Source organism: Emiliania huxleyi (genome assembly GCF_000372725.1).
Source record: "Emiliania huxleyi CCMP1516 unplaced genomic scaffold EMIHUscaffold_560, whole genome shotgun sequence".
Lineage (NCBI taxonomy): Eukaryota > Haptophyta > Isochrysidales > Noelaerhabdaceae > Emiliania > Emiliania huxleyi.
Genome location: NW_005197802.1, coordinates 20,412 through 33,478, shown reverse-complemented (window position 1 = coordinate 33,478; position 13,067 = coordinate 20,412). Strand labels below are relative to the sequence as shown.

The following is a 13,067-nucleotide window of genomic DNA, read 5'->3' as shown; positions in this document are numbered from 1 at the left end:
GGGCTGTCTATGCGGGTCTGGGCCCGCTGGTAAAACCCGCCCCGTCTCTGAGAGGCGCTGCGCATCCTGCCAAGTCAGTTGCGTGTCTGGGTCAACGAGAGGGGAAGGCCAGCCCTCAACCGCGTGCGCATACGGCCGCAGCACAGCCTCCACGCAAACAGCCTCGTCGGCGAGCTCCGGCAGCCATCGGCGCACGTACAACCCGCCGGCGTCGTACTTTGCGGCCTGTGAGACGGTGCGGAAGTGTCGCTGCTTTGGGTCGCCGCCAGCGCCGGCGAAATAGCTCCAGTTACCCCAATTTGCGCTGACCTATGTAAAAGAGTGCATGCACACGTGTACCTCGTGTTGTGCTGCCTGCTACCGACTCCACTCCTACCTCGTGGTCCGTTAGCAGCCACTGGAACCACTCGGCGCCAGCCCGCCAGTCAAGGCGCAGATCCTTCGCGAGGAGGGAGGCGGCGTTTTGCCGCACGCGGTTCGAACAGTAGCCTGAGCCCCGCAACGCACGAAAAACGTGAGGGACGCGCCGCCGCTGACTCCTGAGCTGCACGCGAGCAGTCGAACCCGTCTGCTGCAGCTGCCGCATCGCCGCGTCGACGAGTGGGAGGCCGGTATGGCCCGTCGCCCATCGTCGCCTACGGGACGCATCGTACACGTGACCTCCACCAGTCGCAAGGCTTTGGGGCAGCTCATCACCCGTCGGCTGTGCCAGGCGTTTTCGTGCTGCGCCGGCTGCAGCCACTCGACCAGCGCCTCGCCTCCCTTGGGAAAGCCCTTGCGCCCATGGACCGGCCTCCAGCCGCGGCTGCTGAAAAGGGCTGCCCCGGCAGCCATGCCCGCGTAGATGAAGTAGTCCCGCATCTCCATGTGCGAGCCAAGCCAGCCGCACCCCTCCGTGGCCGCGGCCGCCTCGTGCACCTGCCGCGGCGAGAGACAGCCCAGCGCGAGCGGCACGCCCAGCAGCGACGAGTCGGCCTCTCCCGTCCCCGCGATGTGCCGGTCGGCCGACGCCGCCATCCCGCTCCCCACGAAGCGGCGCAGCCGGGAGAGCGCAGCATGCTCAGTGGCGAGAGTGGCGGTGGAGCATTCCACACCGCTGCCTCTGATGCCGCCTCCGCCCTCGCTGCCGACCTCGGCGCCGCCCTCCCCCCCCCTGCCGCCACCATTACCGTCCTTGCTGGCGGGCCCTCCCGCGCGAAGAGCGGCCGCCACGACACTCGAGGCGGCCCCATCCGGCAAACCGAAGAGGAGCCGGCCGTTGGGACTAACTTCGAGAGCGGGCGCCACAAGCTGAGCGAGCGAGGGCAGTTCGCCAAGCTCCAGACCCAACCCCTATTGCGCAATGGAGTGAGTGTGGGTGCCTTCTTAAGAGCAACTCGCCGGAAGCATAGTCCCAGCTCCACCGTTAGTTCTGCGGGAGAGAGAAACCTCTGCCCCCGCAGACCGGCGGAAGTGGACTCGGCGGCTCTCGGTGGCCCATGCGACCGCACAGCGCGCCGCCAATCGCCCATCACGCGAGGCATCCCCTCGAGGCGACGCGCCCAGTCAACGCCGCCGCCGCCGCCGTCCGCAGCCTTCCCAGAGGCGCCCGACGAGCCGCGGCGCTTCTTCGCGGGGTACTTTTGCCGCGGGTGGGCGAGGGATGCCCACTCGTCGGGCGCCTGTTCACGCTCCTCTCTGTCTGTGAGTACATAGTGCGCCGTGAACGCCGCGACGCTGGCTCGTCGGCTGCCGGCAACTCGTCGGGATGGAAGAGCGTGCACCCTCCAAGCTCGGCGCTTGCTCGGCAGCCGGCGCGCGTCATCGCCTCCCGCACGCGGCTCGAAGTGCGCCGCTCCTCCCAGCCAGCCTCCTCGTGCCACGCCACCTCGCCAGCGCAGCAGCGAGCGGCGAGCAGAGGAAGCTCCGCCTCTGGCCTTCCAAACCGGACGAGGAGCTCGCCACCGCGCGCGCGCAGCGAAGCACGCAGAGCTGTCACCGCCGCGAGGAGCGCCCGCGCGGCATGAGGGCCTGTTCGGACCTGTTCGCAGCCGAGGGTGTGAATAGACGCTGTCCGCAGCCATCGAGGGGCGGCGCGATGCGCCGGACGGAGCACGTCCCAAGCGGGTGTGAATAGAGGGTGTGAATAGAGGGTGTGAATAGAGGGTGTGAATAGAGGGTGTGAATAGAGGGTGTGAATAGACGGACCACGTCCCAAGCGGGTTGCGCGCACGACGGCACGCGGGCAAAGTCCGCAGGGTCAAAGATGTAGACTGGCACCACGCGGGTGATGCCCGAACACGCACAAGCCCTCCTCTCGCGGTAGAGAGCGTTGTCCTCGAGCCGCAGATCGCGACGGTGCCAGATGAGAGTGCAGCTGCCGCCAGCGACGCTGCCACTGCCGCCGTCGCCGCCGCCGCCACGGCCGCCATCGCTGCCGCCACTTTTGCCGCAATCGCGTTCGCCTCCGCCGCCATGCGCTGTAGGAGCCGGGCTGCCGCCTCTCGAGGAGGAGCAAAGTGGCGTCGGGGGCAACTGCAGTGGCGTCGATGGCGACGACGGCGGCGACGGCGGCGGCGACAGCGGCGACGGCGGCAACGGTGGAGGTGACGAAGGCGGTGGCGGCGGCGGCGGTGACGACGAAGAGAGTGGTGGCGGTGCCAGCGACGTGGGCGGCTGCGACAGCAGCGGGAGCGCACCCTCGGCGCAGTCCCTGACGACCAGCAGCCCGGCGCGGTGCGCGTCCGGTGCGCCACTGCGGCTCTGGAGGAAGCCCTTCTTGGCGGCGAGCGCGCAGCAGAGGCCTACGCAAGGCGGAGGGAAGGCTCAGGGAGAGGGTTGCCCGGAGCGCGTCTTGGCGGCGAGAGGGAGGAGAGGCCGAGCGCTGATACCGCCGCCGGGTCGCCGCCCTCCTCCTCCTGCGCCGCCCTCAGCTCGTTGGGCTGCAGGCCGTACAGAGCCGCCAGAGGAAGGTACTCTGCGGCGGCGCGCACCGCCGCGTAGGGAGAGTGGACGGCGCCGGGAGGGGTCAGGCCGCAGAGCTCGCGCACGCGCGCCGCAGCCATGCCGCCAGCCTCACCCTCTCCGCCCTCTCCCCCGCCGCCGTCACCGCCGCAGCCCCACGCGGCGGCATCGCTCGCGTCGAGGGCAGGCGTGTCGCGGACCAGCAAGCCCGGAGAGAGGTGCACCGCCTGTTCATCAGCATCGAGAGGTTCCCCGAGGTCAGCCACCCGAGGCTGCCCGAGAGAGCCGCCTCCTGCACGCGTCGGGTGTGGCCTGGCTGCCGCGAGACACTCGCGAGCCTGCGGCCGCCGCAGAGCGCGTTGAACAGCGACGACTTGCCCACGTTGCAGCGGCCGAGCAGGCTGATCACGGTGCGGCGGCCGCCGCCAACACGCATCACGGCTCTCTCTTCATGCTCCGCGGGCCCCTCGGCAACCTCGGCGTCGCTGTCACCACCCATGTCGCTGTCACCAGCGCCACCGTCCACGCCGCCGCCGCTGCCACCGCTTCCGTCGCTGCTGTCGCTGTCGTTGCTCATGATTTCGCGCGTCGCTGGCGCCGCCGCGACCGCCAGCGGCGAGGCCCCTCCCTCGCGGTGCTTTGCCCTCTGGTGCTTTGCCCTCCTCACGCCTCGCACGAGCTCCGTCTGCTCCGCAGGCATCCTCGCGCCGCACACCTCCGCCAGCCGCTCCGCGTCTCGCCGCACGCTAGCGCGCTCCTGGTGACGCGGCGAGCAAGGGTGAGTCGGAGCGACGGGCGGGCGCGCGTGAGGCGCACGCTCCTTGCTCGTGAGGTGGGCTATGATGCAGGCGCTGGGCTATGTATCAACGAGCTCCTCGCTCGTGAGGTGGGCGTGCAGCCAGCGGCGGCGAGACCCGGCGCCGGCGCGCGCGCGAGAGACGTCCATTGCCCTGCCGACGGCGCTGAAGCGGAGGACGGCCGCCGCGTGCGGGCAGATGCGGCGAAGGTGGCCCTCCCACGCCCGCAACGCCGCCTCCTCCACCAGGTCCGCCTTGGAGAGGACCAGAACCACCGCCTCGCCGCGCCGCCTCAGCGCGCCGCGCAACTCGGCCGGCAGGTGGAGCAGCGGGTGGCGGCTGTCGAGCAGAACGCAAAGGACGTGCCGCGTCGCGCCTGACAGGCTCTTTTGGACGTGATCTAGACGGGACCTGGATGCGTCGCCGTCACGCAGCAGCCCTTGCCGCCGCCGTCGCCGCCGTCGCCGCCGTCGTGGCCTTCTCCGTCTGGCAGAGAGACCGCGGCGCTGAGCGCCTCAGCGCAGCGGGCGAGCGGCGCACTTGCTCGCAAGCAGAGCGGCGGCGCGCAGGAGAGCGACGCCGGAGAGCGCAGCGGCTCCCGCGCCGCGGTGAGCAGCACGTCGGGCACCGCCACCGTATCGCCGCCGCCGTCCGATTCATCAGCCGCGTCGGCCGAGGCGGCTGCGGCCGTGGCGGCGGCTGCGGCTCGCGCCTTTGCCCTCTGCTCCTTGAGCTGCTTGGCCTTTGCCTGTGGGCAAGTCCGAAGCGTGTGAAGGCGCTGCTCCTGGTGCCGCCTCAAGCTGCCGCTGCCTCCTGCCTTGCCACCCTTGCCCACGGGCTGGTGCTCGGACCGCCTCTCCCGCCCGTGCCTCGCGCCGTGCTGCGGTTCCTCGGAGATATGCCTACCGCTCCGCCGGCTGGCGAGCCAGCTGCGGCAGGCGCTGCCCTTTGCGCAGGCGACCGCGTCCTCGTCCGCCGGCGCGCCCGCTCTCACGAGCCGCATGACGACGGGGAGATGGCCGCTCCGTGCAGCCTCGGCGAGCGGGGTGCGGCCCGCCCGGCAGCGCGACTCGATGTCGGCGCGGCAGGTGATCAGGTGCGCGACCACTCGCTCGGCGCCGCCGTTGGCCGCCGCGTGCAAAGGCGTCCACCCGACCTGGTGGCAGCAGGAGCCACGAGTGGAGTGAGAAGCAGCGAGGCTCAGTGGCTTGGCCGATACTCGACGAGTGAGCAGTGGTGAGAGTGAGCAGCGGTGAGAGTGAGCAGCGGTGAGAGTGAGCAGCGGTGAGAGTGAGCAGCGGCGATGGGTGAGCAGCGGTGATAGTGAGCAGCGGTGAGAGTGTAGCGGCGAGAGTGAGCAGCGGTGAGCGGTGAGAGTGGCACCTTATTGCGGAGCTCGAGGTCCACACCTTCATCGAGAAGGCGGGTCACGGCCCTTACATCGTCGCGGCGGCAGTGGCTCCAGATATTGCCGGTGCGTACCTCGTATTGATCGCCCGCCTTGGCCATTGGCGACAGCTTCAGTTTCTCCGACAGGTCGCCGCGTCGACTTTTGCAGCAGAGGCGGCAGCGCAGGCGGCAGATGAAGAGTGGGGTTCCAGGAAGTTGCTTTGGGGAGACTAGTGTGGACCTGCGACGGGACCCGTCAGTTGTTCGGGCATGAGAGACGCAGGATCTGCACGCCACAGGGGGGCCACTCCGCATTTGCATTTTGGTTTTGGGTTGTCGGAGATCATCCATCGGCATCGCAAGCATTTACCAGTCAGTCACGTCAGTCCACAGTCGTCGGCACGTGGAGCAGAGTCGCTGCATGCAACGGCGCCGCCACACGCTCCGGACGACCGACACACCGACACACCACGCACAATGGGAGGCTATCGCGCACGATCGGGCATCGCGCCGCAAACACCTCGCCACACAGAAGGGGGGAGGCAGAACCCCACGCACCGGAGCAGCGCAGACACCTTACACGTCAGCGCTCGCTTCGCTGCCGGGTACCTTATGGAGCAGCATGCGCAGGTAGAAAGACTCGCCAGCGCTCGGATGCACCGCGTACAGGCGACCGACAGTCGGCTCCGGGGGGTACTTCTGCAGCGGCTTCCACGCCTTCTCCTTCTTGTCGTACGTGTAGTGCTCAGGGAAGTCGCAGTACAGCGCCGACCACGTGTCGGTTGAGATGCGCGCCTCTGGATGGAGCCGCAGGTAGTCGAGCCACGCGGTGAGGGTGGTCGTCGGCGGGCCGTCCTCTGCAGCCTGCTGCTCCGTGCCCTCGGCAAACTGCACGCGCTGCAAGTTGGGCAGGTGGCACTGCAGCCGTGCCACGACAGGGCTGCGCGAGTACATGTCGAAGTTAAACGTCCGCCAGCAGCCCTCCGCGGAGCCGATGGAGCGCATGTCCTGGTACATCTCGATCTCGTTGACGTCGTCGGCTCTCTCGCGCACGGCGACCATCGCACGGTCGGGGCCCTTGTAGACGTACTTGTAGAGATACTTGACGCCGCCCATGGAGAAGCAGATCTCGACGTTGAGATGGCATCGGTACTTGAGGAGCAAGTACGGCGAGTACGTGACGACGACGGAGCTATCGACCACGCGGTTCTTGTAGGAGCCGACATCGGGTATGCATGTCGGGCCGCCGTCGGCGGGGCTGCGGCGCTGGTAGTCGGGATAGATCTGCCCGTCGCTGAACGTGGTGCCCTGGTTGAACTTCTTCTTGAAGTGCTTCTTGCAGACCCCGTCCACCATGCACGGCGCGTTGGGGTTGTCCGCGCCGCACGGGCCGTGCAGCATGTGCGTGCAGACCAGCTCGTTCAGGTCCTTGTACCGCGCCATCGCCGCCTCGTACTCGCCGTCGTTGCTGTAGTCGCCGGGCGAGGGCTTCGGCGGCAGCTCGGCGCGGACACAGGCGTCGACGTCGTCAACGCTCTTTGGTCGGTCCTCTTTGCGCAGGATGATGAGGATGTGAGCGTGCGGCAGCCCTCGCTTCTGAAATTCGATCACGTGCAGGCTGGCGACAACCCGACCAAAGATGCCGTCCGTGTACAGCTCCTGTAGCAGCTGGTCGAGCTTCAGCTTGAAGACACGCGCCGTCAGGTCGGGCCGATCCTCCACCTTCTGTCCAGGAGGAAGCTCGGCGAGGATCTCGTCCCACTTTGGATTGCAAGTCATGGTGACGAAGAACGACGGCGAACCCTTCTTCCGGACAACGGCCATCCCGTCATGGTAGCGCTGGTACTGATCTCGCGGCCCGCCCGTGAAGCTCGAGGCCAGCACGACGCGCTTCCCGGCCTGCAGTTGGCCCGCTGAGTTGTCGTGTGCTGTCACCGCATCGGCAAGGTGCTGATAGAGCTCCGAACAAATCTTTTTCTGGTGATTCCGGTGCCACCGCAGCCTCTGAGTCTCCGTCTTTGCGAGCGCCATGCAGCAATACTCCTGGAAGAGCCGTCCAGCGCGGTTGAGGGCGTCATCAAGAAGTACTCTTCCGTCGTCATCGATAGCCGGGCCCTCGCGGATGTCCCCAGCGGCATCGAGCCATGCGTGCCGCACTTCTCGGACCTGCAGGCGGTGCGCGTAATACTGCTGTGGCGAGACCTGGGTCTTCTTGCGCTTTGGAGGTGGCTCCCACTCTGACGCAGCAGGCAACTCCTCCATTTCTGCGGCGGCGGCAGCAGGTTGGCCTGCGCATAAAAGGAGAGAGGGAACTCTGAATCTCTATGCAAGCGGGGCGAGGAGCGTGGGTGCCAGGAGGCTGGCGGTCACGATGACCAACTCCTAGGCCGTTCCCCTCGGGCTGCCTTGAGCCGTCATCTGATCAACCTGAGAGCGCAGGGTGCCGCGCAGGCATGTCATTTATATCACGGGATGGAGCGTCACCGGAATCAGCCGGCTTGGACAGTGGCATGTACGGATGCCAGCCGTCATCGCCGCACGGGAAGAGCAGCACAAAATGCAGAGGATCGTACGCTCGGTTCGTCTCGTCAGTCTCGTACAGACCGCCTTCTCGGAAGCGGAGCAGGACGCAACGGCGCAAGTCACGCTCATCGCACACCACCGTTACCTAAGAGCGCGGCGGTGGCGGCGGCGGTGACGGTCAGTGACGGCGACCGACAGTCGGCGCCCCGGCCCGTCGCCGCCGCGCGCGGGGGAGGGCGGCGAGGCCGGTGGTGTCGAGGGCGGCGGCGAGAGGCGGCTGTCGAGGTCGGCGGCTGCGGCGGCGGCGGCGGCGGCGAGGGTGGGAGCAGGCGAGGGCGGCGACGGTGACGGCGGCAGCGGCATCGGCGCCGAGGAACCGAGGGCGGCGCCGGTGTCAAGGGCGGCGGCGACGGCGGCGACGGCGGCAGAGGGTTATGGCCCGGCGGCGGCTCGGGACTCGGGCGGCGGCGGCTTGGGGGGGCGGCTCGGGCGGCGAGGCTGGCTGCGGCTCGGATGGTAGCGGAGGCGGTGGCTCCAGGTGCATCCAGGTCTGGCGGCGGAGCGGGCGGGGGCGGCTCGGGCAACGGGCGGCGGCGAGGGTAGCGGCGAGGGTGGCGGCGAGGGTGCGGCGGCGGTGAGGGCAACGGGCACCAAAGCGGCGGGGCGGCGAGGGAGGAAGGCGGCGAGGGCGGGCAGCAGTGAGGGTGGCGGCCGCAAGGGCAGCAACGGCGCAAGGGCAGGGGTGAGGTGGCGTGGTCTCACCTCGTTGAACGTGCGCTTGCCGTAGTTTGAAGAGTACTGGCGCTGGTCAACGTTCGCAGGCGCCTTGTCCGGGTCGATGACAAACTGGGCCGTCGTCGCGCCTTCCTGCGCGAAGATCTCGCCAGCCGTCATGAAGTCTTGTACTGCGAACAGGTCGGAGAGGTGAGTGGTGGTTAGGGTTAGGGTTAGGGTAAGACAGGGACCGGAGGGCAGCTGGCGCCGTATGAGCTGCAGTCCTTGAGCGCGCTTTCAAGGTCGCGCAGCGCGGCCTTCAGCCTTGCCTTCTCCGCGCTCGACGTCTCCGGGTCCATCCGCAACGCGGCGTAGCGCTGGTCCACAATCCTGTCACCCTCGGCAGCCGGATCGTAGACGTAAAGCTGCGCGAATCGAGGCGTCTCGTGCTCGCCAACACCGAGTGGCCCAACTTTGTGGTGGAGCTTGCCTTGGATCACCACGCTCGGGGCCCAGCCGCCGTCTGGAGGACAGAGGATGTTCACAGGTGCTGACGCAATCGACAGCGCGTTGTTGAGTCGGCGAGAATGCTTCGCCAGCAGTTCGGGATTGCGCTCCCAAACGGCATCGACGGCCTCGTCGCGCTGGATTGGCGGCAGGTCGACTTGCCCTCCGCTGCAGCAAAACTTGCCGCCCTGCCATTTGGTCCCGTACTTACCAACTGCCTTGGCCCGCTTCGCCTCCTTTGGGAAGAGCAAGGCGCCGCAGTGCGTGCACATGTAGCGGGTCTCGCAGCCGCATCCGGTCGCCCCGCACACGCACTCGCCCATCTTCCCAATCGAGACGGGCGTCGCCTTCTCGTGCGCCGAGCTGTTCCAAGCGAAGAGGTCGGCGGCATTGCGGCCCACGCATTCCACGCATGCAGCCTGTTGCTGCCGGCGTTCACGGCGGAAGGCATCTCGGGCGCTGTGAAAAGCGGTGTCGAGCTGGTCCACCGCCCCATGCCAAGGTTGGCCAAGCCGCGTCGAGAGCCAGACAAACTTCTCAAGTTGGTACAGCTCCCGATGAAGCGCGGAGCGGCCTGTCCCAACCGTCGGCGGCTCGGTCTCCAGTCGGGGCACAGTGGAGAAGCCGGCTCCGACACGCGCACGAAGCTGGAGAATGCGCAGCTCCATTTGGGCGCGCTTCCAGGCAGCTTTGGACAACGCTTTCTCCACGTCCTCCGGGGTGAGAGCGTAGTGGAGACCGTCGTCGACCGTCCGCACGATGAGCGCAGGCCCGCAGCCAGACGGCCAGGGCAGATCGCCGACGAAGGCGTCGATCACGCCCCGAGGGGAGTAGGTGGGCATGGCGGGACAGTTTGCAATTGACTTGCTGATGAGAGCGCCTTCCAGGCGGGTAGTCGTGCCCCTCACCTAAGGTCAGACGGCGGCGTCAGAAGGGGGGGGGGCGGGGGGGGAGGGGGGGGCGAAGCGTGAACATGGAGGCAAGCAGGTGGTGGCTGCACCTGGCCAAAGCCGGCGACCTCGAAGTTGTCGTAGCTTGTGCGGATATCGCTGAGCGTGAGAGGGACCGGATCGGCAGCAGCATGGGCGGCCGCGTCAGCGGCCGGAGAGGCCGGAGAGCCATCCGACGGAGGCCGGTCGTGCATCGGCGCGTCAGCCGCAGGGGCCGGGGGGGCGGCGGCATCCATCGCTGCGGGTCGCTGCGGGCCGACGATTGTGGACTGATCGATCGTCGGCGGGCGGATTTCGGCTGGGACGTTCTACGGTTAAACCAAGAGCGTCGGCGCCGACACGAGAGACTTATAAGGGTAGAAGAAGAATTTTTTGAAGCGCGAGAATCCCTGTCTTTAGGCGCCGAGTTGTTTGTCCGGCCACAACAGCTTCGTACCGCCGACGCAATGACCTCTACACTCTACCCCTCCGCCTCGGTCGCCGACGAGGTTGTCCTCATCACCGGAGCGACCGCAGGCATCGGCGAGGCCTGCGCCTATCGATTCGCAGAGGCTGGCGCCCGGCTCGTACTCCTCGGCCGCCGTGCGGAGCGGCTATCGGCACTGCAGGAGTCGCTCGCCTCAAAGTACGGCACGCAGTCACACACCGTACAGCTCGATGTGCAGGACCTCGACGCAGTGGCAGCGCTGCCCGAGACGCTGCCGGCTAGCTTTGCCGCCGTATCAGTCCTCGTCAACAACGCAGGGCTGGCTCTCGGCGTCTCGCCCGCAGAGGCTAACGACATGGCCTCAGTCACGACGATGCTGACGACCAACGTGGCGGCCGTCATGGCCTTTACACGCGCCTTCGTCCCCGGCTTCAAGCAGCGCGGCAAGGGCCACCTCATCAACGTCGGATCGATCGCAGGGCACGAGGCGTACGCCGGCGGCTCCGTCTACTGCGCGACCAAGCACGCCGTCGATGCTTTCACCACGGCAGCGAGGCACGACCTGATCGCAACCCCGGTGCGTAGAGCAGCGGCAGTAGCGGCAGTAGCGGCGGCGAGGCACGTCCTCACGGCCTCGTGCGCGGCCTCCTCTCCTCTCTGCTTCCTTCCCCCTGCAGCGGCTGCCACCCTCTGCGAACTGGTCCGCAGCTGCTCCACGACCTTGCTGTCCAGGTGCGCGTCACCGCCATCTCGCCCGGCATCGTCAACACCGAGTTCTCCACCGTCCGGCTCGGCTCAAAGGAGAAGGCGCGCGCACAGACTCGCCTCCCCCGACACCAGCCCCGGCCGGGAGGGCGGGAGAAGGCCGCTCCACGCCCATCGCCGAACCGCGCAACAGGCGGATGCGGTCTACGCCGATGTCGAGCCGCTCGTTGCCGCCGACGTCGCCGACAACATCTTCTACGCGGCGACCCGGCCCGCGCACGTGCAGATCGCCGACATCGTCGTGCTGGCCACCAACCAGGCGGCCGCCAAGGCCATCGCCAGAGTGGGACCGTCGCTCGGCGCGTGACGGGGCGCGAGCAGGTGGAGCTGCACAGACTCGAGATCTCCGAGGAGGGCGGGTGGGCGGCGTGTGTCACTGTGAGCCAGCCGCGCTTTTATAGTGGATTGTGAGGGCAGAGGCGAGAGGGGCGAGAGGGCAGATCTGTTCGGGTGACATCTCGGCGTCGAACATTTCCCCCCCTGTGTCTGGAGGAAGAGGCAAATCGAGAGGCGCCCAGAGAGTCCAAAACCGCAAAATCGCACGAGCGCGGGACGGGGGGGGGGGGGGGGGGACTCTCTAGCCGGTAGCGCCTGCTGAGAGCTGCTGCGGCCTGCGCTGTGTCGTCTGTCGACACCTCTGACTCGCGCTCTCGCGGCGGCAGGGGCCAGGGCTCGCGCCTGCTGTGCGAGACAGTCTGTGATGGTGTGATGTGCTACTCCTAGGGTCGGTTTAACGAGATGACCAGGTCGGGGCTCTCGCACAGCATCCTTACAACTCAACCACACACACACCGAATCACACACACCATGTCACACACACAACACGAGACCTCCTCATCTAGTCAACGATTTCGTCGTCCGACGCGCACGACGAGAGCGGCAGCCCCCGCGACGCCTCCGACAAATCTCCCGCGCAAGCCGGAAGGGCCGCGGCGGGGTCTGGCATCGCACCTCCGAAGAGCGCTTCGAGGGCAGGCTCCGACTTATCAAACGCCACGCCCAACGTCTCGTCGGGTGCTGGTGCCAGGCCCGCCGGCGCCCCCTCGGCCGCACCTGCACCCGGTGCCTCAAAATCGAACTCGTCGAGCAAGCTGCGCGCCGGGGGCAAGCCGAGCTGCGGACCGGGCGGGGGGCCAAACGCTCCCCCCTCCGGAAGGCACCCGTCGTCCGCACCCTCGTCCACAATCTCGCCGCCAAAGTCGATGAGCAGGGCGTCGCCCACGGCTTCCGAGCCGTGCTGCGGCGGTGGAGGGGCTGGCTCCCGCGGCGCCTCCTCGGCGTCGATGATCTCGCCGACGCCGAAGACGTGGTTGTCCGCGAGGCCTACAGGTCGAGACTCTCGGCGTCCGACTCTCGTGGCACGCTAGAGTCCGGAAGCGGATATCCGGGAGGCCGAAGTCAGCGAGCCCGCCCCCTAGCCCGCGTGGAGACCCCCTAGCCGCCGCTGCCTCGTCCGCCCTCAGCGACTCCGCTTCTGTACGAGCGCGCCGACCCCGCACCACCGCCTGCAGCCGCGCCGCTGACGCCACCTCCGCTGACCTCTGAGCCCTCGCCTCCGCCTCTGCTGCCTCCTCCGCCGCCACCCTCGCCGCCTCCGCCGCCGCCGCCTCCGCCGCCGCCGCCTCCACCTCCGCCGCCACCCTCGCCGCCTCCGCCTCTGCCGCAGCCGCCGCCGCCACCCTCGCCGCCTCCGCCGCCGCCGCCTCCGCCACCCTCGCCGCCTCCGCCGCCGCCGCCTCCGCCGCCGCCGTCGCCTCCGCCGCCGCCGCCGCCACCCTCGCCGCCTCCGCCGCCGCCGCCTCCTCCGCCACCCTCGCCGCCTCCGCCGCCGCCTCCTCCTCCGCCGCCACCCTCGCCGCCTCCGCCGCCTCCGCCTCCGCCGCCGCCCTCGCCGCCGCCGCCGCCGTCTCCTCCTCCGCCGCCCTCGCCGCCTCCGCCGCCCTCGCCGCCTCCGCCGCCGCTTCCGCCTTCGCGGGGGGTGTAATAGCCGCCTTGGCCCGCCCCTGCCGGCCTCGCGCGACCGCCTGAAGCTGGCTCGCCGATCGACCTTCG

General features: G+C 68.6%; 3 protein-coding genes across 3 annotated transcripts; 1 reads left to right on the top strand and 2 right to left on the bottom strand.

The window, feature by feature from the left end:
• Positions 1–120: 120 nt before the first annotated feature.
• On the bottom strand, positions 121–5,249 carry EMIHUDRAFT_558094 (hypothetical protein; the record flags this gene model as incomplete). The annotated part of the gene is made up of 10 exons (XM_005765179.1): positions 121–309; positions 661–1,332; positions 1,491–1,661; positions 1,868–2,020; positions 2,679–2,783; positions 2,871–3,170; positions 3,272–3,700; positions 3,884–4,116; positions 4,152–4,896; positions 5,223–5,249. Coding segments are annotated over 10 exons (3,024 nt in total), but the record flags the coding sequence as incomplete, so codon positions are not given.
• EMIHUDRAFT_247239 (hypothetical protein) lies at positions 4,643–10,017 on the bottom strand (the record flags this gene model as incomplete). The annotated part of the gene is made up of 8 exons (XM_005765178.1): positions 4,643–4,657; positions 4,735–4,896; positions 5,223–5,289; positions 6,586–7,417; positions 7,614–7,713; positions 8,415–8,519; positions 8,618–9,781; positions 9,874–10,017. 8 exons carry the CDS (start codon positions 10,015–10,017, stop codon positions 4,643–4,645), a joined length of 2,589 nt encoding a protein of 862 aa, XP_005765235.1.
• Positions 10,018–10,269: 252 nt separating this feature from the next.
• EMIHUDRAFT_459626 (hypothetical protein) lies at positions 10,270–11,484 on the top strand (the record flags this gene model as incomplete). The annotated part of the gene is made up of 3 exons (XM_005765177.1): positions 10,270–10,827; positions 10,983–11,057; positions 11,149–11,484. 3 exons carry the CDS (start codon positions 10,270–10,272, stop codon positions 11,320–11,322), a joined length of 807 nt encoding a protein of 268 aa, XP_005765234.1. The 3' UTR covers positions 11,323–11,484.
• Between the last annotated feature and the right edge of the window lie 1,583 nt (positions 11,485–13,067).